The sequence below is a fragment of the Macaca nemestrina genome, chromosome 6, assembly GCF_043159975.1.
Source record: "Macaca nemestrina isolate mMacNem1 chromosome 6, mMacNem.hap1, whole genome shotgun sequence".
NCBI lineage: Eukaryota > Metazoa > Chordata > Mammalia > Primates > Cercopithecidae > Macaca > Macaca nemestrina.
Genome location: NC_092130.1, coordinates 141,778,908 through 141,805,837, shown reverse-complemented (window position 1 = coordinate 141,805,837; position 26,930 = coordinate 141,778,908). Strand labels below are relative to the sequence as shown.

General features: G+C 36.5%; 1 protein-coding gene across 1 annotated transcript in view; it reads right to left on the bottom strand.

Annotated features, from left to right (window-relative positions):
- The window catches only part of LOC105473109 (complement C9), an 83,040-nt gene that overhangs the window by 34,046 nt on the left and 22,064 nt on the right, over positions 1-26,930 (bottom strand). The window contains exons 5-8 of the mRNA XM_011726750.3: positions 24,113-24,251; positions 8,067-8,327; positions 3,124-3,364; positions 214-342 (exon numbers count right to left, since the gene is read on the bottom strand). Of these exons, the coding sequence (XP_011725052.2) occupies positions 214-342; positions 3,124-3,364; positions 8,067-8,327; positions 24,113-24,251 (770 nt within the window). The remainder of the gene's footprint in view (positions 1-213; positions 343-3,123; positions 3,365-8,066; positions 8,328-24,112; positions 24,252-26,930) is intronic.

Here is a 26,930-nt window from a genome sequence, read left to right as displayed (position 1 = left end):
GTTGTGTACTGTACAACCAGCACAATAGCGATACTGGTGAATACATGTCCCTGGGCTATCTGTGTTTATAGTGGTTTGAAAACCACTGTACATAAAGTATAGTTTTTAAGCACAAAGAGGATAGACAATTAAGAGGGCTCATTGCAAGAGGGCAGTGCTCATTGACATCTACCCCCAGGCTTTACGAAGTCTAACAAGTGAGGCCACACTTACCAGCTCTACCCTCTCCCCTCTTTACACAATCATCTTTATCAGCTTTAGCTCCAGCAGAGATTTTAGAGAAATCCAGAGATACATCCAGATGATACCCGAGGCATCTCTTTACATCTTTTAGTTCAACACCTGTTTAATGAATTTATTTGAAAATTATTAGACAATGTCTATCAACATTACAAATAAATTCCAATTTTGCTATTTTCAAGAAACATCCTTACTTAGGTTCCTATATACTATTACTAAATTCAAATATGCCATCATGTCTGTCCTGCTTTGTCCTCATATTAGATTATAGTGACCTCCCTTTGACTTTGCTTGTCAACTTAATGGCAAACGACACATTAAGTCTACCACATGGTTTAAAGGGATGTAGGTCAAACTGTGATGGTTATAGGAAAGTCTTTTATCTGTAATGTCATAGAAGAGGGACAACAATGTCTATCATATATTGAATGCTTATCACGTGTCTGGCATCCTTCTAAGCATTTTGTGTGCTTTAACTAATTTAATCCTCACACTGGCTTTGTGAAGTAAGTACTATATTGTCCTCATTGTACAGATGAAAATGTGGAATTGTAGAGCAGTTGGATAACCTTCTAATGGCTCATTACTCAGCTAGTAAGTTTGGATTTGAACCCAGAGCTGTCTAGCTACTAAGTACTTCTCTGCATCAACTTCATAATTTGGTCATGAGATATATCAACATCTCCTGATCCTTTTTGGAAAACTCAGTTCATCCTTAATGTAGCTGGTTCATTGCTTTGGACAGACGGCTGATGTATGTATGTAGCCACTTTGCTTTCATCCTATGAATGCTACTTGGTAGATATCAGTCTTGGAAGCTGACTCATTATGGTGTGTAGGTGCCCAAACAGTTACTAGAAAGAAAAATCCTAATTTTTCAAAGTCTATCAGTTATTATCTGTTTTTGCAATTCAGAAAAATAATTATTCCTCTATTTTAAGGGTAAACAGCCCAGATGACAGTTCATTGACCATGTCAGTTTTTGCCCTTATTTATCATTTCTTATTTCATACACACAAACACACACACACAGACACACACACACGAATTTGTGATTATTTGTTCTGGGAGCCAAAATGCTTTGTGAAAAAGGAAAGAAAAAAATGAAATGAGGTTAATCACGGGGTTCTACAAGGAGTGTCGGGGTAGACCTCTGGGGGCATTTAGGCGTTTATTCATCTATCAAATACTTCTCATGCAACCACAATTAGTAAGAACTTAGAAACTATCAGGTGGCATTTCCCATGGGAAGGGAAGAGAGAGGATAAAAATGGAAAACAATATCAGAAATCCATAATTCTAGATTTCTAACCTTATCCTTAAGAAGTGTGAGGACTCTGCTTCTGAAGATGAGGGTGAAAGATACCTGGGTGACCCTAAAGTGTTCAGATTCTCTGCCTTAGCAGTGGACACTTTCATGTCCAGACATCCTAAATTGAGGCAGAGGACATGACTTGGTCCTCAGATATTGGCACTGGAGAAGTGAGAAAGAGGACTTCCTCTTCAAAGTCACTAGAATTGACCTGATGATCCTTGTCTATTAAGACCAGAGGGTAAGTAGCTTCTGAATTATTCAGGATTAAAGATCTCAGCCTATGGAGCTTTTTCACCAAAGCAACTCCTAGTCTGAAGATTTCTTTGTGTTTTGATCACCACTCATAAACCTTTCTCTTCTCATTTTCAAGTTACTCAAGACCTCTGCCCTCTTGTACTCCTCCCTTATGTGATACCTCCATCAATATAGCTTCCAGGTGGAGCTCACAGTGACTTCACTGTATTGTGGATATAGCCCTGTGAAAGTGCAAGATAAGTAATGTTACATTCCACTTGCCCCGGGAGAGCTTCTTTCTACCCAAAACAAGACTGAGGCATCAAGACCAGCTGGTTCTGCTGTGTCATGCTTTGTTATCCCTAAAGTATCTACTGACCTTGGGGAGAGTGTCAGGCTTTTACGTCACAGTTACATTCCACCCTTCACTTAACACCTGATACCTTGACACTCTGACCCCATAAAAGCCATTAAAGTGGTTTTTAGCAACGCTTTCCTCCCTAAGAGACACACCTATAGTTACAAGGGCAGAGAGAAGGCATCCTGGCATCCATCACCTCCTTAAGGAATATTATAACTAGCCATAATTACTTACAACATGAATGATTATAACTTACTTATATAGTCACTTTGCATTTATATTTTTCTTAAAAGACTTAGACGAACCCTTTAGGCCAGGCCAATAACTATGTATCAGCAGGCCTATCTTCTACCTATGACCGATATTGATAATTGACCATGGTCCTTTTCCCCGTGATTTCCCCATGACCAGAAATCTACTTAACATGAGCCCAATTCAACCACCACCATATAATGAGAAGTGTCATCACATGAGGTAAAACCAATTTCCACCCTTGCTTTCAGATGTTAGATTTATATGATAACACTGCTGCTTCTTTTCCTGCCAAAAGAAAATTTAGAACAATATTTTCCCTCTAATATTGAAGTATATTCTGGAAGATAAGATATAGAAATTGGACTAGTCTGCTGATTAAGAAGTAGGTTATACAAATTATGTCTGTACTTTCTTTCATCGTTTGTTTAGTATTTCACTAAAAGTGCCACCTTCTAATAGATGTGAAATTGCAATATAATTGATCCATCTCTCAGTGCTGCTGCTGAGTAGAATATGACCAAGTCAGCTTATTTGAGATGGAAGTCAATTTGCTATTTAACAGGATTTTAGGTGCCAAAGGGCAGGAAGAGAGTCCTCTCAAAGGAGCCGGTTACAGGGCTTTGTATTCTTAAGATTTTAACCATTCAAAGAGGTTGGTGAACAAAATAATGTTTGGTCAAAACAGTATTTGAAGTCAGAGTTCTATTTCTAGGCATACCTTTCCGGTTCATGGAAGCTTTATCCAAAACATATATTAGTTCATAGAGTCCTCCCAGAGACCCAGAGCTACTGTAGTGGGTTCCATAGGTTTCCAAAAAGGCAAAATATTCTCCCTTTTCATAGGTAGTTGGCAAAGCTTTTATATCATCCACAAAAGTTGTTGTGAGCACAACATCACGATTTCTCATCATAAATCTTCCCAGATGAATTTCTCCTTTCACATGCAGGAACATTTTTTCCTGTGTTGTAGAGTAGATGAAGAAGAGAAACATGTGTTTTATCCATCACTGCAAATGAAAATGTATGAAATTTAGAACTTCCATAGACACTAAATGTTTTAGCAGTGACCATGAGATACCACTCTAATCCACCAGAATGGCTGAATGTAAAATACTATCAACACTATCAATAAAATACTATCAACATCAACTATTGATGAGAATGTGCAGTGACTAAAACTCTCCTACATTACTGGTAAAATTAGATAGCCACTTTGAAGAACTGTTTGGCAGTTTTCCATAGTGTTAAACACATATTTGCTTATGATCAGCCAGCAATTCCACTCCTACATACTTACCTAATAAAAATTTTGTTCACAAAAGTATCGGTATAAGAATTTCATGGCAGCATTTGTCAGAATAGCTTAAAATTGAAAACATCTCAAATGTCCATCAAGAGAGGAATCAATAAACAACTGTGGCATATTAACACAATGGAATATTAATCATCAATAAAAAGGACAGTAAAACTACTGATACAAGTAACAACACAAATAAATCTCAAAAATATTATACTAAGTAAAAGAAGTCAGACATAAAAGAGCATATCCTGTATGATTCCATTTATATGAAGTTCTAGACTAGACAAAACTAAGCTGTGGTCAGATAAATCTGGGCAGTGGTCACCTCTTAGGTGGTAGGGAATTGAAAAGGGCATAAGGAATTTTTCTTGGGATAAGAAGCCCGAGTCTCTCTTCATGATGGAATTTTCTTGGTGTGATGTTCTTTTTTTTTCTTTTTTTTTTTTTTTGAGACAGAGTATCGCTCTGTCGCCCAGGCTGGAGTGCAGTGGCCGGATCTCAGCTCACTGCAAGCTCCGCCTCCTGGGTTTACGCTATTCTCCTGCCTCAGTCTCCCGAATAGCTGGGACTACAGGCGCCCGCCACCTCGCCTGGCTAGTTTTTTGTACTTTTTAGCAGAGACAGGGTTTCACCGTGTTAGCCAGGGTAGTCTCGATCTCCTGACCTCATGATCCACCCGTCTCGGCCTCCCAAAGTGCTGGGATTACAGGCGGTGTGATGTTCTTTAACTCAATGTATTTTAAACATAGATCTTAAATAATTCCCATCTAAATATGCTTTTGTGTCTTCTGTGTTAAAACATTAAAAAAATTCTCTTGCTAAAGGAGGTGGCTACTCTAATGTACGTAATTATCAAAACTCATGAAACTATACACTTAAAATTTTTGCATTTTATTTTATGAAATTATACTTAAGTTGTTTTAAAAACAACAGTGGAAGGAAATGGAAGCATTATCTATAAAGCCCAATCTTGCTATTATGCAGATGAGAAAACTAATTTAAAGATATCAAGTTATTTGGCCCAAAACATACAAATAATACTTGAAGGCATTGGTAATAAAAACCCAGGTGTCAGGTCTCCTTGTCCCTTCCAGTCCACCCTCTCAATTTTTAATGACAGAGACAGGACAAACAATATTTTGAGACACGGAACTCAAGTCAGCCTAAACAACTCAACAGTTAAATGTTTCCTGGGCCAGGGCTGATGGCTTACCTTTCCCGGAGAAAACTAGGGCAGTGAACTGTGTGATTCAGTGCCATAGCTTGTCCTGATGAAAACTAAACTACAATTGACATCCACAATTTTGCAAATGCATCTTTTGAGGGTCTCCTAACAGCTGTGGTTAACATATGATGATTATGTGGGAGTTTAAAATATTTTATTTCTTTTTAAAGATATACCTTGCTATATATGAACATCATACCAAACTGTCTGTGTTCTTAAAGCACAATGTTGTCATCATGATTTAACTTTAGGTGACAGTGGGTGATCCAGTCTTTAATAAAAATCTTACAGTGACTTAGCCTGTATGTTATAGGTCAATGATCTCTTCATCTCCTGACTTGCACAAGAATTCTCAAATGCTTTATTCAAAGCATATTTGGATTTCTTTTCAGTTTTGCTAAAACTGGGAAGTATATCTTGGGATTTGGGGTAAGAAAGACATGTGATGTTCTTTGGGTCAATTTACTTCAAAGGTAGCTCTTAGCTCATTACCATCCAAATATGCAGTTGTTTCTTCTATCTTAAATCAACAAAAAAATTTCCCTTGCCCTAGCTTGCCTGCCCAGCCACTCTACCCATTTCTTTGCCCTCACTAGAAGCAAAATTTATTCAGTTTTCTATACTGTGCATTTTCAATTCTCCCCTTCCCATCATTCATGCTCCTGACCTCACTACTCCAACGAAACGTCTCTTGTCAAGGTCTCCAATGACTTTCATAATCCTAAAGCCTATGATCACTTCTTAGCCCTCATCTTCTTTGACATGTTAGAGCAATTGACACAGTTCATCACTCTTTTCTTCTTAATAGAGATTATTTTCTTGTCTTCTAGGCCAGTGCTTCTCAAACTATAAAAGGTGAACAAATCACCTAGAGAATCTTGTTAAAATGCAATACTGATTCAGTTAAAATGCATTTCTGGAGCACAGTTTAAGATTCTATCTTCCTAGCGATGTTGATGCTGCTGTTCCATAGACCACACTCTAAGTAGCAAAGTTATTGGGCAGTTTTTCGGTTCTTTTACTTATTTTCTATTGAAGTTCCCCAAGTTTGGTATTTGATTGTATTCTATTTTCTATGTACACTAACTCTGTTAGTGACCCCATGACTAAGTCAACAAGTTAATGTATAGCTCAATTCCAGGTCTTCTCCCCAAACTCCAGCCTCATAACACCAACTCCTACTTGGCATTGCCAATTGGATGTATAATAAACACCTCAAACTTAACCTAACTAAAATTTAACTACTGGTCTCCCTCTCCAAACCTGCTCTATCTGAGCAAGTTTATTAGCAACTCCATTTTTCTAGTTGCTCAGGCCAAAAACCTTGGACTCTATAATTGTCCTATCTGAACTACTGAACTACCATCATGTCTCACCTGGATTCCTTCAATAACTTTTAGCAAGACTCCTTGCTTTGGCTCTTAGCACCTATGATCTCTTCTTGACAGAATACCTTGAGTAATCATTTGAAATATAATAGGGAATGTCAATCTTCTATTAAAAACCCTCAAGTAGGCCAGGCACGGTGGCTCACACCTGTAATTTCAGCACTTTGGGAGGCCAAGGCGGGCAGATCCCTTGAGGTTGGAAGTTTGAGACCAGCCTGACCAACATGGAGAAACCCCGTTTCTACTAAAAATACAAAATTAACCGGGCGTGGTGGTGCATGCCTGTAATCCCAGTTACTCGGGAGGCTGAGGCAGAATCGCTTGAACCCAGGAGGTGGAGGTTGCGGTGAGCCAAGATCACACCATTGCACTCCAGCCTGGGCAACAAGAGTGAAATTCCATCTCAAAATAAATAAATAAATAAATTAAATTAAAAATAAAAATAAAAACCCTCAAGTGACCTCCCGTGTCACTCAGAAAAAAAGCCATGCTGAGTGGACTTTGAAGTTCTTCATGATCTGATTCAAGGTAACTTTTCTAATTTTTTATCCTTCTGATTCAGTTTGACTAACTTTTATCACACCAGGTTTTTCTTACATTAGAGACTTCTCTAACAGTTCCTTCCATCAGATGATTAATCTGAAATCTTACTCTTTGGCTATTTCCTCTCCTCCAAAGCTTTGGTCAGCTCTCATCTCCATGAAGCTGACCCTGAGCTTCCTTTTTAATCATGCCACCTGCAGGCATCCCTGCTTTCCTTCATGTTACTCTAATTTTCCTTGTATACCACAGCACTTAATACTTTGTAAATACCATATTACTTCTTTTTTTCTATTATATGTATTCTTTTTGGCTGTCTCTTTCTGTGGACCTTTTAACTCCATGAGGACAAAAATTTTCATCAGCTTGGTTCACAAATGTATTCTAAGTACCTAGGCCAGAGAGCTCACAATTAAACATTTGTTGAATGATTTAAAGAGTTTTCCACCTGTACACTTGAGTGGGTATGCTTGTAAACAGAGAGGTAATGTACAAACCCTTACAAAACAGTTACATAGTTAGACATAATGTAAGTGCTAAAAGTGAATTATTATTGTTAATGTGGGAGAAGCTTGTCTAAATAGGTGACTGTGGTATCAGAAAAGGAAGAATGAGCATTTTACTGGAAACATGTTGATTACAGAGAGTATATTTTACATTTATTCCAAGAGTGGTAGAACAAACTTCAAAATCTGGCTCAAATATTAAAAAAAAATACACACACACATTTTCAAAGTCTCAAATTAAACATATGATTACAAAATAATCAGACCAATTTTATGTGCAATGTGTATAATTTCATAGCATCATTTCTTTAGAGACACATTTTGTAGTTAATAAACAGTGATCATTGTAGGTAAGGCATTGCAATGAATTACCAGAATTCTTCAGTATAATTCTTCATTAAAATTCTGATCATCATATAAATTGAATGGTATATTACCACAGTCTCAGTCAAAAAATGCTCTAAATTCTTAATACACATTTTCTGCTCACTACCACCAAACATATGATTCATTTACCACTGCCAAAGATTCTATCAGACTTTTTTTCCAGTTAGTATTCTTTCTGACGTGCTAGCTATATATTTGAGAATTTGATCCATGTTTCTTTTCCTTTTTATGATTTCTATTTGCTCTAAATACTTAAAGAGTCTGGTTAGTTTGTAACCTTTCCATTATATTCCTATATTAACTGTTTCGTCTTACCTTCTTTGAAGAATATGACAAAAATAGTTGGTAAGTTTCATTTTTGGAATATGAAAACCGAAAACTACCCTGGCCACGTAAAGAATTTGAGGAGGCTTGTTTCTCAGAAGACTTTTCAGTTTTAACTTTATTTGCTTCAGTGGGTGTAAATTTTAGAGATATATCTGCATTAAAATTTGATGTCTTCTCTTGGACGATACTTTTAAATGCTTCAATTTGTTCTTCATAATGTTCGGTTCTTAAATTTTTCTCGCCTTTGGTCTAAAAGAGAATTAAAAAGTGTTGTTAAAAACAAGATACGAAACAAAAGCAAAAACAAGCAGAACAGAACCAAACAGAAATCAAGCAATTCTTTGAAAGGCAGTAGAACAAAGGACTTAAGAGAAAAAGGGCTGGAGTCAGATTCCTGGGGTTCAAATACAGACTCCGTGACTTTAAAGTGATTATGCAACAATCTCTGTGTCCTTAGTATGATTCTTAGTCTATAAAACGGATATTCATCATATCTAGCACAAAAGGTCTTATAACAATTTAGTGAGATAATGCATATAAAGGGCTTATAATATAGCAAACTTTTTTTTTCAACTTATTTTAAGTTCTGGGGTACATGTGCAGGATGTGCAGATTTGTTACATAGGTAAACATGTGCTATGGTGGTTTGCTGCACAGGTCAACCCATCACCTAGGTATAAAGTCCAGTATCCATTAGCTATTCCTCCTGATGCTCTCCCACTCCTACCCCCAGCAGTCCCCAGTGAGTGTTTTCCCCCCAACGTGTCCATGTGTTCTCATCATTCAGCTCCCACTTACAAGTGAGAATATGAGGTGTTTGGTTTTCTGTTTCTGTGTTAATTTGCTGATGATAATGGCTTCCAGCTCCATCCATGTCCCTGCTAAGGATGTGATCTTGTTCCTTTTTATGGCTGCATAGTATTCCATGGTGTATATGTACCACATTTTCTTTATTCACTCTATCATTGATGGGCATTTGGGTTGATTCCAAGTCTTTGCTATTGTGGATAGTGCTGCAGTGAACATATGCATGCGTGTATCTTTATAATAGAATGATTTCTATCCTTTCGGATATATACTCAGTAATGGGATTGCTGGATCAAATGGTATTTCTGCTTCTAGATCTTTGAAGAGTTGGCACAGTGTCTTCAACAATAGTTGAACCAATTTACACTCCCACCAACAGTGTAAAAGCGTTCCTTTTTCTCTGTAACCTTGCCAACATCTGTTGTTTTTGGCTTTTTAATAATTGTCATTCTGACTGGTTTGAGATGCTATCTCATTGCGGTTTTGATTTGCATTTCTCTAATAATCAGTGATGCTAAGCTTTTATTCATATGTTTGTTGGCCACATGAATGTCTTCTTTTGATTAGTGTCTGTTCATGTCCTTTGCCCACTTTTTAATGGGGTTATTTTTTTTTCCTGTAAATTTGTTTAAGTTCCTCATAGACTCTGGATATTAGATCTTTGTCAGATGAATAGATTGCAAAAATTTTCTCCTGTTATATAGGTTGCCTGTTCACTCTGATGGTAGTTTCTTTTGCCATGCAGAAGCTCTTTAGTTTAATTGGATCCCATTTGTCAATTTTTGTTTTTGTTGCAATTGCTTTGGCATTTTCATCATGAAATCTTTGCCCATGCCTATGTCCTGAATGGTATTGTCTAGATTTTCTTCTAGGATTTCTATAGCTTTTGCTTTTAATTGGATCCCATTTGTTAATTTTTGTTTTTGTTGCAATTGCTTTGGCATTTTCATCATGAAGTCTTTGCCCACGCCTGTGTCCTGAATAGTATTGCCTAGATTTTCTTCTAGGATTTCTAGAGCTTTTGGTTTTACATTTAAGTCTTTAGTCCATCTTGAGTTAATTTTTGTATAATGCATAAGGAAGAGGTCCAGTTTCAATTTTCTGCATATGACTAGCCAGTTCTCCCAGCACTATTTATTAAATAGGGAATCCTTTTCCCATTGCTTGTTTTTGTAAGAGCTGTTGAAGATTAGATGGTTGTAGGTGTGCAGTCTTATTTCTGAGTTCTCTATTGTGTTCCATTGGTCCATGTGTTTGTTTTTGCACCAGTACCATGATATTTTGATAACTGTAGCCTTGTACTATAGTTTGAAGTCAGGCAGTGTGATGCCTCCAGTTTTGTTCTTTTTGCTTAGAATTATCTTGGCTATACAGGCCCTTTTTTGTTTCCACATGAATTTTAAATTAGTTTTTTTTTTTTTTTTTTCTAATTCATGAAGAATGTCAGTGGTAGTTTAATGGGAATAGCATTGAATCTATAAATTACTTTGGGCAGTATGGCCATTTTCACAATATTGATTCTTCCTATCTGTGAGCATGAAATGTTTTTCCATTTGCTTATGTCCTCTCTGATTTCCCTGAGCAGTAGTTTGTAGTTCTTGAAGAGGTCCTTCATGTGCTTTGTTAGCTGTATTCCTAGGTATTTTACAGGTTTTTTTTTTTTTTTTTTTTTTTTTTTAGCAATTGTGAATGGGAGTTAATTTATGATTTGGTTCTCTGCTTGCCTGTTGTTGGTATATAAGAGTGCTAGCAATTTCTGCACATTAAATTTGCATCCTGAGACTTTGCTGAAGTAGCTTATCAGCTTAAAAAGCTTTTGGGCTGAGACAACGGGGTTTTCTAAATATAGAATCATGTCATCTGCAAACAAAGATAATTTGACTTTCTCTCTTCATATTTGAATACCCTTTATTTCTTTCCCCTGCCTGATTGCACTGGCCAGAATTTCCAATACTATGTTGAATACGAGTCATCAGAGAAAGCATCCTTGTCTTGTGCTGGTTTTCAAGGAGAATGCTTTCATCTTTTGCCCATTCAGTATGATATTGGCTGTGGGTTTTTCATATACAGCTCTTACTATTTTGAGGTATGTTCCTTCAACACTAAACTTTCAATTAAACTTTTTTTTTTTTTTTTCCAACTTGGCTATTGTCAGGTTATAGTCAATGAGAGGGTTGATATATAAGTGCTTCAGTTCTCTTTTCAGAGATCTTCTGAATTAGGTGTAACTTGTCTGGGAAGGGGACACCTGTATCTTCAGACAGTGTCATGAATTGGATTTAGTAGTATGTATTGAGTGGTTGTTCTGCATGGGAAACCTAAAGCTACTACTGTCTCATGAAAAGACTGAAATGTATACAGTTATCTTTAAAACAAGACATGTTGAAGAAACTTCCTAGCATAACAGGGAAAAGCAAACTAACCATTGTCGCTTCCCTACTTAGATCCTTCCAGTGTATTTCTAATGACTTTAATATAGTCTAAACCAGGTTTATTTCTAGTCAATCTTTCCATCACTGTGTGTCAGCCATCTAGCTGTTCCACAACCCATGCTGTTCTTACCCTAAGTCCCTTTTATGCTGCTTTGACTTTCTGGAATGTTCTCTTACTCTTTCCCCCCCAATCCTCCCATAGCACACACATCACACACACTCCCTCTCACACATACACACAAATCATAGGCCTCAGGTTGATTAATTCCCACTCCTGTTTCAAGTTTTACCCGAAACATCACTGCTTTAGGAAAGCCTCTCCTGATACAACAGACTAACAAATATTTTTGCTGCAAGCTTTTATGGCTCCTCTTTTAAAACAAAATAAAATGAAAACCACTTCTTTTATAATTACTTATTAAATAAAACTCCAGTCTTTGACTCTAGCTACATCCCAGCACCCTATAGATACAGGGTCCAGGCTTAACCAGCTTCTGTGGCCTCAGGCCTGAGGCCAGTTTCATGGACAAAGGTTCCAGCCTCAACTCAAGCTTTAGACAGGCCCAGAATGAGGCTGATCTCTGTATCCCCAGACTCAGGATTTTACTTGCAGACTAAGCCTCCAGCTATGCCAGGTTAGCACCCATATATCTCAGCTTCAGGCCAGCTTCCATGACCTCAGGCACCAGGCCAGCATCTGGGACTCAGTCTCAAAGGCTGGTCTCTGTAGACTCAGGCTCCAGTTTCACCCAGTGCCAGAATGGTCACTGCAAATCCAAAAATCAGGCCTGAGACCGGGGATCCAGCCTCTAGGCCCATCCCAGTGCAAAGGCAGCCCTATTGGCCTCAGGCTCCAGGCTAGCCTTCATGAATTCAGGCTCCAGGATGGTCCTTATAGCCTCAAGATCCAGTGGACCCACTGGACCCAGGGTCCAGGCCCACTTCTGTAGACCCCAGTGCTAGGCTGACCTCTATGGATACAGGCACGAGGCTCGTTCCAGCAGACCCAAGCTCTAGGCCTTCTCCAGTGAATCAAGGAGCCAATCACGTTTGCCCAAGGACTCCAGCATCAAGCCTGCTTGTGGACCATGCCAGATGACTTGCCCAGAATCTCTGGACAAACTGATTAATGAAGGGTTATCCCTGCTGAAGTCGGTCTTTAAGGGATGGAATAAGTGCTTACTTCTTCGAAGGCATAGATATGCATGGCCACAAAGATCACACATCATCAGGGAAACATGACACCACCAAAGGAACAAAATAAAGCACCTGTAATTGACCCTAAAGAAGTGGAAATTTACAAACTGCCTGAAAACGAATTCAAAATAATTATCTTAAAGAAGCTCATTGAGCTGCATGAGAATACAGACAGAAGACTAGATGAAATCAGGAAAAAAATATATGAACAAAATTAGAAGTTCAATAGAGAGAGAGCATAAAAAAGCACAACCAACCAAATTTAGGGGGTTAAAGAACACAACAAATGAGCTGAACAATTTCATAGTGAGCTTCAGTAGCAGATTCTATCACACAGAAGAATCATGAGCTCAAAGACAGTTCATTTGAAATTACCAATCAGAAAAACAAAAAATAGAAAAGAATAAAAAATAGTGAAGAAGTCCTGTGGGAACTATGGGCACCATCAAGTGAACCAGTATATGTATTATGGTGCCCCAGAAGGAAGAGAGAAACACAAAAGCGTAGAGAGCTTATTTAAAGAAATAATGACAGCAAATTTCCCTAAAGTGGAGAAAAAAACAAGCACCCAGGTCTATGAAGCCCAAAGAACCCCAAATACACTATATTTGAAGAGATCTTTTGGACACATTACAGTAAAACTCAAAAATCATACAACAAAGAGAATTTTGAAAACAAGAGAAGAACAACTCATCACATATGAAGGAGCTCACATAAGATTACTAGCAGATATTTCAGCGAAAGCCTTGAATCCAGGAGATAGTGAGATGATATATTCAAGAGTACTGAAAGAAAAATAAACTGCCAATCAAGAACAGTATACTGGGCAATTCTGACCTTCATAAATGATGAAGGAATAAAAAATTTCCCAGAGAAACAAAAGCTGTGAAAGTTCATTACCTCTAGACCTTCCTATAAGAAATGCTAAAGGGAGTTCTTCAAGTTGAAAGAAAAGAATGAAAATTCATAACATAAAGAATTTATGAAATTATAAAATTCACTGGTAAAATTAAGTACATAGTCAAATTCAGAATACTCTAATACCATAATGATGATGTACAAATCAAGTATATCTGTAGTATGAAAATTAAAAGACAACACTATTAGAAATAATAATAGCTATAATAGTTAAGTAATACACAATATAAAAAGGTGTTAATTGTGACATCAAAAACAAAATGTGGGGAGGAAAAGTGTAGAAGTTTTAAAAATGTGATGGAATTTATGTTGCTAACAGTTTAAAATAGCCTATTATAACTATAGATATTTTATGTAAGCTGCATGGTAACTCATGAAAACCACAAAAAAATCAACTAAACACAGAAAACATAAAAAGCAAAGAATTAAAGCATATCAGTATAGAAAATTATCTAATCACAAAGGAAGATAGCAAGAGAGAAACAACCAGAAAGAACATACAAAACAACCAGAAAATAATGAACAAAATGGCAATGGTAAGTCCTTACCTACCGATAATTATCTTAAATGTACTCAATCAAGAGATGTAGAGTAGCTAAATGGATTAAAAAGCAGGCCCCAACTATTATATATGCTGCCTATGAGACTCACTTCACCTTTAAGTGCCAAAATACAGCAGGGATAGCTAAATATACCAGATAAAATTTTGACTTGTCAAAAAGTGTAAGAAGAGACAAAGAAGATCATTATATAATAATGAAGGGGTCAATTTTGCAAGAGGATATTTAAATTTCTATGTACCCCACATCAGAGCACCTAAATGTATAAAGTAAATATTAATAGATCTGAAAGGAGAGACAAACTGCAATAAAATAATAGTAGGGAACTTCTCAATACTCCACGTTCAACAATAGACAGGTCATCTGGAGAGAAAATTATTAAGGAAACATTGGAACTGAACTACACTTTAGTCCAGATAGACCTAACAAATATACACAGAACATTCCATCCAAAGTAACATAATACATGTTTTTATTAAGCACACATGGAACATTCTTGTGGATAGATCATGTATTAGGCCATAAAACAAATCTTAAACATTTTAAGAATATTAAAATAATATTAATGATCTCTTTTGACCACAATGGTATGAAGCTAGAAATCAATAACAGGAGAAATTTTGGAAAATTCACAAATATGGAAAAATTAACATGTTCCTGAACAATAAGTCAACAAAGAGATTAAAAGTTTAAAAATATCTTAAAATAAATAAAAATGAAAACACAACATCCCAAAACTTATGGGATGCAGCAGAAGCAGTTCTAAGAGAAAAGTTTATAGTAATAAAAGCCTACATCAAAAAAGAATTTCTCAAACAATCTATCATTATATCTTAAGGAACTAGAAAAAGAAAGGCAAACTAAGCTTACTAAATTAAAATTAATTGAAGTAAGAGAATAATAAAGATCAGAGCAGAAATAAATAAAATAGGTAGCAGAAAAAGAACAGAAAAGACCAAGAAAACCAACAGTTAGTTTTTAAAAAAAGAAACAAAATGAACAAACCTTTAGCTAGGCTAACTCAGGAAGAAAAGAGAAGACTCAAATAAAATCAGAAATGAAAGAGGAGATATTACTATTGGCTCTTCATATCTGCGGATTTTGCATCCATGGATTCAACCATCATCGGATCAAAAATGTAGTTGATTCTACAATGGTTGCATCTGTACTGAACATGTACAAACTATTTCCCTTGTCATTATCATCTAAACATTACAGTATAACAACTATTTAAATTTAAATAGCACTTACATGACTTAGGTATTCTAAGTAATCTAGAGATATTTAAATTATGCTGGAGGCTGAGCGTAGGGTATATGCAAATATCACACCATTTTATATGAGCATCTAAGAATTTAGGTATTTGTGAGTGGTCCTGGAACCAATTCCTCATAGATACCTAGGGACAGCTGTACAACCGATACCACAGAAATGTAAATAAACATAAGATATTACTATGAAAAATTATGCACAAAGAAATTGAATAACCTAGAAGAGATGGGTACATTCCTAGAAACATACAACCTATCAAGACAGAATTATGAAGAAACAGAAAATGCAGACCAATAATGATTAAAAAGATTGAATCAGTACTACAAAAAGTCTCTCATGAAAGAAAAGCCCAGAACCTTAAGGCATCACTGATGAATTCTACCAGATATTTAAAGAAGAACTAATCCTAGGCTTTCTTAAAATATTCCAAAGAATTGAAGAAGAGGGAATATTTCCAAATTCATTTTATAAGACCAGCATTACCCTGATACCAAAGCCAGACAAAAACACTACAAGAAAAGAAAATTACAAACTAATATCCGTGATTAACATATATGTATATGTATCTTCAATAAAATATAAACAAACTGAATTCAGAAATATATTAAAATGATCATACACAATGATCAAGTGAGATTTATATCTAGGATGCAAGGATAGTTTAACATATGCAAATCAACAATTGTGATACACCACATTAATGGAATGAAGGATAAAAATTATATGATCATCTCAATAGATGTAGAAAAAGCATTCAATAAAATTCAACGTCATTTAAAGATTAGAAAACTCTCAACAAATTAGGTTTGTTGGAGAGAAGGAATGCATCTCAACGTAATAAAGGCCATATACAACAAGCCCACATTGACCATTATACTCAGTGGTTAAAACTGAAAATTTTTATCAGATGTCAGGAACAAGACAAGGATGCCCACTCTATTTCTGTTCAAAATAGTGCTAGAAGTCTTAGCTAGAGCAATTAGGAAAAAGAAAGAGATAAAAGGCACTTAAGTCCGAAAGGAAGAAGTAAAATTGTCTGCAGATGACATAATCTTTTATGTAGAAAACCCTAAAGACTCCACCCAAAAAACAAAGAAAGACAAAAAATATTAGAACTAACAAATTCAGTAAAGTTGCAGGATACAAAATCAACATGCAAAATCAGTTGCATTTCTACTCACTAGCTACAAACTATCTGAAAAAGAAACTTTTAAAAATACTATCTACTACAGAATTAAAAAGAAAACACTTAGGAATAAATTTAACCAAGGAGATGAAAGAGCTGTATGATGAAATTCATAAAACATTGATGAAAGAAATGGAAAATATACAAATCAATGGAAAGATATCCAATATTCATGGTTTGAAATAATTAATATTGTTAAAATAGTAATACTGCCCAATATGATCTACAGACTCAGTGCAATCCCTATCAAAATTTTATGTCATTTTCCACAGAAATAAAAAGAACAATCCTGAAATTTGTATGGAACCACAGAAAATCTTGAATGGCCAAAGCAATCGTGAGAAAAAAGAACAATACTGGTGACATCGTGGCTTTTTGATAGAGGGGTGTAATTTGTAGGCACCTGCACTTGTATGTGAAATGACTAGAAAGGAAATGGCATAAGGCAAATATCAACTCAGCAGTGTAAAGGGCCACTTTCAAATATAACAGATTGTTGGTCAGGGTATCAATTAGGATGTTGTTGAATGACTCAAGAAAAAGTAGCCTCTCTCACTATGCCGGGTAGTTGCGAGTACAGCCTGAAACTGTGAGGATGGGGTCATCCCAGAGAGCGTAGGAACAAAAGCTGAATTGGGAAATGCAAAAATCCATCCATGCCAAAAGACGTCTAGGCTTAATGTTAAGCATTATGAAATGGACCAATACTTGTAACCATCATAGAGAGAAAAGCAAAAGTCTTAGAAGAGGAGACCAAGGGGCAAGATTACAGAAAGCAGAAAAGCACAAAGATGGAAGGAAGTTTCTTTATGAGTACTGAATAAACAGATGTTGGAGAAGCTAGATTCAGAGACAGAAGGTCAAGTGGCTTGCATGTTCTAGGAGGCAGACATATTATAGGGGTCAGTTGAAGTTATCCTGTCTAAGAATTTGTTCATATAATGCTCCTTGAAAAGAAATAAACATTGCCTATGGCACTAAAAATGGAAGAGAGAGACACAATCAAGAAATATTTCAGAGTTCAAGTTGTAGAGGTTTGGAGGGCAGTTGTAAATAGAGAGTAAGTAGAGAAAACTGTTGAAGACGTCATTAAAATTTTATTTGTACAAATGGATAATAAAACCATAAATCACGTATTATTATCAAAGCCATCTCTCACTAATTGAAAGGAGAAATCTATGAAGAACAGATTCATTGTAACCTCTTGAGGCACCCCTCTGCCAGAACCATCTAGCCAAGATACTCTCACATTCTTAACCATTTAGCCATTAAGTTTTGGAGTAATTTGACAGTTAGTAAAGGATAACAAGTTCAATTCATCTCTATTATCTATAGAATTTTTTTTCTCTGCCTAAGTCTTAAACGTTTGTGTGCTCCAGGACTTCAGTCTCTATGTTCTTCTCTTCTCCCTCATTGTACATTTCTTGGGTAATCTCAGGCACTCTTAAGAATGCAATGATCACCAGGCGCGGTTGCTCACTCTTGTAATCCCAGCACTTTGGGAGGCCAAGGCAGGCAGATCATGAGGTCAGGAGTTAGAGACCAGCCTGACCAACATGGTGAAACCCCGTCTCTACTAAAATACAAAAATTAGCTGGGCATGGTAGCACACGCCTCTAATCTCAGCTACTCAGGAGGCTGAGGCAGGAGGATCGTTTAAACCTGGGAGGCTGATGTTGCAGTGAGCCGAGATTGCGCCACTGCACTCCAGCCTGGGCAACAGAGCGAGACTCCATCTCAAAAAAAAAAAAAAAAAAAAAAAAAGCAATGATCATGTATATGTTAATGGACACCTAGATCTCTTTTTACAATTTAGATCATTCTCTCCATTTTGATTCAAATAATCTCCTTGTTGTAGGATAACTCCATCTAATATCATATAGACCCTCAAACTCAAAATTATAGAAACCACTCCTTCTTTGGTAGATTTCCTGCACATCCAATTTCCCACATCTCTTTTGATGGCCTATAATTCACTGGTTGTGTGTATGTGTGTGTGGTTGTTTTTTCTATTTGTTTGTTTGTTTTTGGCTTTCCATTTTTATAGGGTCCATCTATAGAAAGTTTAGTTTGTGATAGGCACTGTTCTAATCACTTTATGGTTATTAACACATTTAATATTTCTGAAACTCTATGAAGTGTATACTACTATCATGCCATTTTATGATGGAAATTGAGATCCAGGAAAGATAACTAAGTTGCCCAAATTCACATAGATGATAAGTGGAGGAATTTAGCAAAATTTAAACCCAGAGAGTCTTAATTCAGAACCTTGTGACTGATCATATGCTATACTGTCTCCAATTTATTACTAATCTCTTAATTCTTAAATATGCTGGATTTTATCCTTCCTCTTCATCTCTACTATTACAGACCCAGATTAGCCTTTCGTCATCTGCTTCTTGGACCATAAAATACCCTCCTTCTGTTCTCATTACCTCTGGTCTTGTTCCCTTAAAATTTATTGCTACAAAACACGAAGTTCTAAAATGAAAGTCTCAGCATCTTGCTCTCTGGAGTGGCTCCCTCATTATGCTCAGGATTATGCTCAGTGTATTTATTATGGTACATGAGTGCTTTCATGAGTTGACCCCTGCCTATGACTTCAACCTTGAATGCATGAGTTTATTTGTAGAACAGAGTCCCTTTCAAGATAGCAGTTTCTGTAGAGAAAGACTACATATTTTCCACTTGAGAAACATCAACATAGGACAAATGACCAGGTATGTAGTAAGCTTTATCTGCTGCTAGATTTTCTAAATGGGCTTAAGTTGCCAGTAGAAAGAATAATTGGAATGTTTATTAAGCCTCTGCTTGCAATTTTGCTGTCAACTTTAATGGCAATTCCAATTAAATATTTGTTCTTTGCCTTCATTAGAAATATTAACTTAGACTGTTAATATGCTGGCATGAATTTTTTATTCATTCAATAGGCATTTATTTAGCATAGTGTACAGTATTAATTTTTCAGGATTCTGTGGTCAATAAAAGACTGAGATAGTAACCAAAAAATACTTATTATACAGCAAAATAGAGAAAAAATCAAAGCATATTGCATTTATTTGTAGGAGAAGCATTTTAGAAGATAGAGAATTCAGAGGAGAAAGCTGAGGGTGGAGTGGCAATCAAAAATCAGATCAGGATTGACTTTGTACTCCTTGCCAAGGAGACTGACTACTGCACTGAAGGCTATAGATAGACACTCACCAAATTTAAGCTGCAAGGAGAATGATCAGATTTATTATTTTTATACTGAAATGTGGGGAATGATTGAAGTTGAGAAAAACTAGAGGCTATAAACTAAGAAGACAATTTTGAGTCATTCCTACATGAGAAGTGATGGCAGCTTAAGGCAGTGGCAGTGGGAATGGGGAATAAGAAACAGATTTAAAGGAGATTATAATAATAGAAATTGAAGACTGATTGGATATTGTGGGTTTTGAGGGAAATGAGTCTGTAAAGAATGTCTTAAGGAGGGATTTCAGGTTTTGAGTTTGATGACTAGGGCGATATTATTTCCACTTACCAAGACAGAGAATTCAAGAGCAAGAAGCAGAAAATTGGGAGTAAGATTGGTTATCGGTTTTAGGTATGTTGACTCTGTGACAATGGCAGACAACTGGATATACAAGCATCTAGTTCAAAGAGAGATGTGGGCTGGTAACATAGGATTTGTATGCAATCAAACAGAGTGAAAATCGAAGCCATAGGAGAAAAGGAAAAGGAAATCACTCAAGAAGAATATATAGAGAAAAATTAGTGAAGCAAGCTAGGAACTCTGGAAAGAGTTCAATACTATTTAAGGATTCTCCAAAAGGGAGCTCAAAATAAGCTTGAGATAGACTTGAAGAGGGTTGAAAAATGAATAGACACAAGATAACAGAGAGTGGGGAATAAATGCAATGCACATATGTTGAGATAGCAACTGTAGACAACATGGGTATATAGAGATGGGAGAGGTTTCTTCATTTGTTTCTTTTTAGATGAGACCCTTGAAAAATATTTATATATGAAGCCCAGAGTGGAAGGAAAAAGAAGGAAAGGTTGAGTGGAGGCTTAGTAGAATGTCTAGCAAGGTACTTGGAGTGGGATCCAGGCTAGGGAAGAGAAAGAATAACTTCCTACTGAGAGAATAGAAGGATGTAAAGATGGATCGAGTAGCAAAGTAAGTACATAGAATAACTTTGAAGAAACAACTTGGAAAGCTCCTGCCTAAGACTTGGGTATTCTCTGTTAAGTTGGAGCTAATGTCATCTGCTGCACCCAGGATCAAGACGGTGAGTAACAGTAAGAGGCTTGACGGTGTTGCTGAAAGATTGAGCCTGCTCCTGTGAAGAACAAGAATGAGGAAAGCCTCAGAAGGTATCATGGACCTACTGAACAGTGTGGAGGATCCAGTTGAAATTATAATGCTAGTTGTTTTTGTGTGAGCATAATTTTCCCTTTAGTGTTCAGCAGTGTAAGTTTATAAGTAGGGCAGAAAATAATAAAGTTCATCCCAAATCAGAGTTTTTCTTGATTATAGGAGGAATGGAAAGCAAGGACACTGCTAATATTGGCAAATGTAGTCAAAATGGATCTAGCTTGGATGAACAAAATAATTTAGAGTAGGAGGAACAAGATACACCAGGAGAAAAATAGATTCCAAAAAGCCTGAAGGTCTAGATGAGGCCAAGTAGAGGTTTGTGGGCATAAATGAGGGTGACAGCTGAGAGGTTAGACAATTGTGATAAGATGAGAGGCTTAAAAGCTGGATTTTCAGATTTCAGAGACAGCAAAATTCTGGTAAATACAAAGTCAAGGGTTAGGTGGCTAGAAATAAGAGTGGCTATAGTAAAATGGTATAGGAAGTTATGAGGCAACAAAAAATACTTGGCAGCCCACATGCTATTGAAGTCACCCAGGATTTTGGCAGGATTGGGGTGAAAAGTATACTTATAAACTGGGTGCATTTTGCAAATTTTTGTTCATCTACCAATTCTTACATTTTCATGGAGACTCAGATTTAAGAAGAATTATAATGAACACTTGAAACATGAGTTAGGCTTACAAATTATTATTCAACAACAAAAGTGAAGAAAGAACCAAAGAAAAGTAAGTAGAAAAGGACCTAAGTTATAAATGCAATCACCACTCCCCTCTCCCCTTTTTACTGACTACAATTGTTCTTGGTCATTACCGTTAATTTATAAAGTGGTCAGTAAATCTTGACCTATTATGTGACCACTAATTATGTACCTAGCTTTGGCTAAGTCTTTTACTAATTATATTCTAAAACGAATAATAGCTAATGTTTACTGAGGGCTTGCTATATGCCAGTGACTTCCTGAGTGTTTCACATATTTAGACCCATTTATCTCCATGAGGTAGGCATTATTATTTCTATTTTATAGATAAAGAAACTGAGGCACAATGATGATAAGTAATTTGCCTGAGATTTTACAGCACTAAGGGGCAGAGGTGGAATTTCAACCTGAGCAGAGTGGCTCTAGAACCACAGCCCATTTCAGACGAAAGACCCTAAATGAGAGAGTATGAATGGATGATAAGAAGATGTAATTATTTAGGTGTATTCCCATGTTATGATGGACCAGTATCATTCTGTCAAAAATGAAAACCCATAAATTATTGCCAATAAGTAACTAAGGCAAGAGTTAAAAATCATTTCATCAAACAAAAACTGGTGAGTATTATATTGAGTTGGTATTGGTAATAAGCTATAAAGAAGTATAATATGTATAATTTGCCTTCAGGTATTACTGATACACATGAGAAAGTAAATGACATATTTCATTAAGTAGTAGGAATTAAAGAAAAAAATTCCCTCTAAGGAGTTAAAGTAGATATTTCCCCTCATAAAAGTTTGTGTTCTTTTATGTATAATAATAACAAATTTGGCTACTTATTTTCTGAGACCATAACAGATTTGAATAAGGGGATTATCAGCAGTGGGAGCAGCAAGGGAGTGATTTGGAGGCCTTAGCCAATCCCTATTTAACTCCCACTACCCCAGTTGGCACCACATAAATATTCAAGTTCACAATTACTATCTTCTTTCTAATAAGCTTGACATCAAACTTTTTTGGAGGTATTAATCTCACCAGAACTAGTAAAAGGTATCTATAATCTTTATTTTTCCCACCATATGTGAACATAGATTAGTTTTGCTACAGAAATATTGATGTGTTAGACTATGCGATGCTGCTCAAACTCCACTTTGATGTATATCATATACAGGTAAGCCCCACATCACCTTTCTAAAATCCCAAACATTCTGAAATGCTGAAACACATCTGTTTCCAGGGTTATGGATAAGGGAAAGCAGTGTTTCCTCACCAAATGTGGCTTCAAGATCAGTCCTGGGCAGCCCCTAGCCTTCACCATCCTATGTCATACAAGTTATTACCCCACTAGAGAAGCTAAGAGTTGATCACAGTGGTGAAAACAGAAAAACTAAAATGCAGACTAAACTCCAAACAAACTAAATCAACACAACAATAACCCTTCTCCCATCAGCAATGACCAAGGCGTCCATGTTTGGTATTTTCTATTTAAGAAAATAGAATGTATGTAATACTTTTTAAAAACGATTGTCATCTTTCCATCCCAAAAATCTGTGCTTAAAGAAGTTTAACGTGGTATTATGGGGAAAAACCAACAGTCCAAAAGATTTCCTCAAATTTGTTGGCAACTGACTTATATTCTGACTTATAGGTATAAGAAACATGACCACATGTGAAAAAAAACATGCCAGTCAAATGGTCAAGATACGACAGTCTTAGCATTCATGAGAAAACATGCTTCTGGCTGCAATATGTAGGGACTGATTTATTATATTTTCAGAAAGTAAAGGAATATTAACCATGCTTCTTTAAAAGCATACACATTTTTCAAACTGGTGGGACTGATAACAATAAGAATCTTGTAATAACTGAATAAAGCAGACCTTAAGGGTCTCCTTTACCAGTGGGACCATTTTAAGAAACAGACTCTTGTAGCTCCTGGGTCAGAACAAGCTTATTATTATTATTTATTATATCTTGTTTGGAACAAAGAAGGAATCTCTAAAGGTGATAAATATTAATCCTTTTAATGGTGGAGGGCTACAGTCTGTCATTGTTCCAGAGAATTAGGTGACTTTAGGAAAGATAGTTAAGTTTGGAATAGTGTTGATTAGAGTAAAAATCATTTTTATAAATCATTTTCAAGAGGTAGAGGAGTTTAAGGTGAGTGAAAATAGCCACTCACATTAGTCAAGCAGGCTCTTCATAGGGGGATTCTGAAGGAAAACCAACGCAAAGGTGAGTTTTCATCAGGAGGCTAGCAAACAATAACAGCAAAACTCAAGTAGCATGGAAGCAATGTTATCACCACTTAAATCAGCACTGATTTAATTTTTAGTTATCTTAGATCCTTAGATAATTCTTTCTATGGAGTCTAGGTATTTGCCACATCTTTATCACTAGGTGCATGTTACTGAGGATTGAGAAGACACAATTGTATGTTTCTAGAGAGATCCAAACTACATCGCCTGTTCTTTGAGTCTTGTGTTCTTGTGAAATTATCATTCTACTGAGTTTTTCACATTGTTTGGTACTAAACTTATTGAAGCAATTTTTCAGCCAAAAGTCGAACAATGTGTTTTCCTCCGAGGAGACTTACTTCATAGATCAAAGAAGCCACGTTCCAGGGTCTTCGGTAGTATGTCAAAGTGTTTCCATCCCGATCCCGGTTACAGAGTCCATTGTAGAACTCATTGTCAAAAGGTGTGCTTAGGGGATCCATCCCTAAAATGTTGATCCTGAGAATGAACAGAGTAGTATCAGAAGTGGAAATAGCACAACATAATGCAAGGCAGCCCTCTGTAGCTGGAAAAAGTGAGACAGCTTCAGTTCATGTCACCGTCACCCAATATGTGTGTGCTATAATCAGAAACAGAAGCAAGAGCCTGTTCACCTTGGCTCAGCGTCCCTGGCAGAAAGCATACCTTAGGAGGGCCTTATGAACTCTTTTAGGCAACTAAGGCACTGTTTAGAGTGCAATGAAAGAAATGCAATAAGTAAGGCACATGGGACCATCTGGTTCCTGGAGTTTTAACTTCACTGCTGTAACTCTTACCTAACCTCCCTTAGTGAACCAATAACTGATGCTGTAATACCAACTATTTAAATTATTTGAGAACAGAGCATCTCAGGGGGCCAATATAACATATGCATGTAATTTTTCATCTATGAATCAACACTGGGGCTTTCTCTCTCCCTCCTCATTTTCTTTAAACTTAAGCCTTTTCCTCCAGCTGTCTCATTGCTTGTCAAGAACCTCATTCCCTCCAGGCTTGTATTATTCCCATTACACTTTCCAAGTTGAACACAAAAATTTCAGCATCCTGGAAAGGCATTCTCAAAAGTTATATTTTTTCCCACAGCAAAATATTTTTATTTGGCAAGCTTTCATTCATAAATATAAATCTTTAGTTTTTAAAAAAAGATAAATTTTACTTCTAGGCTTAGAAACAATATACGAACAAGAAGCAGTTATTTCCTTGTGAAATACACCTCTGTTAATTGGAGGAACAGTCATTGCTGTCTAGGCTGTATCTGGAATAAATGGCCCCAAGCCAGGGAGGCCAATAGGTTTGCGGATCAAATCTGTAACTTACCTTGGCACAAAAACACAAACTCTTCCATTGCCCTAGGCCACATTCCTAACTCCAATGAACTGGATTACAAATCTGGATGTTGGTTTTAAGACCAATTTGTCAAAGAGTGGGTAGTTTACCATAAACCCATGGCTTATGCAAGAGAAATAATTGAAAGGGTTTCCTGCTGCTAGTGGGTGAGTTTAAAACAACATCTTTATACAAATAGCACATTTTACATAAACTTTGAATCTACAAAGTTCTAGTGAATCTAAAGTGGTTCAACTTTAAGGAAAGCAAGTTAACAAACTGACACATAAATATCTTCCTCAAGGCTGACATATAGATAAAATGGACCACCTCTCACTGCTTGTCCCACCAAAATACCTTTCATGAAAAATGCTATGGCCCTAAAGTTCTCATATAGGGACAAAAATTAGACCTATTAATTTGAATATGAGAAAAAAGAAAATAAATTAAATATTTCATTTACTTTTTTAAACACCTTATTCCTCATGATAGATTAGAATTTTGGTCCCAATTCTTTACCCATCTCTGCATCTACACCCTTGCCATGACCTTATCACAGGCAAAGTGATAAGTGGCTCCCTCCCTAGTGGCTTTGTGCTTGGCCATGTGACTTACTTTAGCCAATGGCATGTAGTTGAGAGTGACAGTGGGCCAGTTCAAAGCATGGGCATAAAGAGGTCTCATTCATTGCCTTTACTTTCGTGTATTCGTGCCATTGCCTTGAAAAGGGCTTCTAATGGGTAGCCGCTGCCCCTTCAACCTGGCTATCATTGACCCCAGTGAAAAGCAGAACCACCCCAGCTGTTGCAGCTTGAGGCGAATCTCCCAGTGAAGCCCAGTCTTGTGAGAAATAAACAGTTATTTTGTATCACTAAGGTTTTGACGCAACCTCTCCACCACAAAGAGGTAAAATAGTGGAAGCAAGTGACCTGGGTTGTTTCTTAAACAAGACCTCAGCTACATTTTCTTTATATGATAGTGAACTACATATCCCGTGTAGCTACATTAACAGAGACATTGTACCTCTTTGTTTTCAGTGAACAATGAAATCAACCTTTGTTTATACTGATGATTAGCTCTTAGGTGACTACCATATCTATGTGTGGTACAGCGTTTGCAATTGGCAGGGAGGAATATTAAGATAGTTTATATATACTCTCTGCTTCCACGCGAATTGTGTTCAAATTAAGGAGTAGAACATAAAATCACCAATTTCAAAAACTAGACCAAGGAAGAATACACAGTCAGTCCTCCATATCTGTGGGCTCTGTGTCTGTGGATTCAACCAATCATGGATTGAAAATATTTGGAAAAAAATTACATCTATGATAAGATTGTACAAACTTTTTTCCCTTATAGTATAGCACCATTTATATCACATTTACATTGTATCAGGTGTTATAAGTAACCCAGAGATTATTTAAAGAGTACAGGAGTATGTACATAGGTATGTGCGAATACTATGTCATTTTATATCAGGTACTTGAACATCCTAAAAGTTTTGTACGTGTGGGAAGTCCTGGAACCAATCCCTGATGGGTAGAAAGGGAGGATTGTACTTGTGCCCAATGAGCGGTACATGTGAATGCTTTACACATTGAGTCTTCTGGAGGAAGAAATCACCATGGGAACGTCATTAAAAGAGTTTTAGAAGAAGAAAGATTTGATTTGGGTTTTGAGGGGTGGGTAAATTAGGATTGGGCTAGTGCAGGAGAAATGTGTGGGTAAGAGCTCAGAGACGGAAATGGCATGTGATGAGGGTAATAGTCTTCAGATATTCCGTTTGTCTCCCCATAAAGGAATTTTGATAAA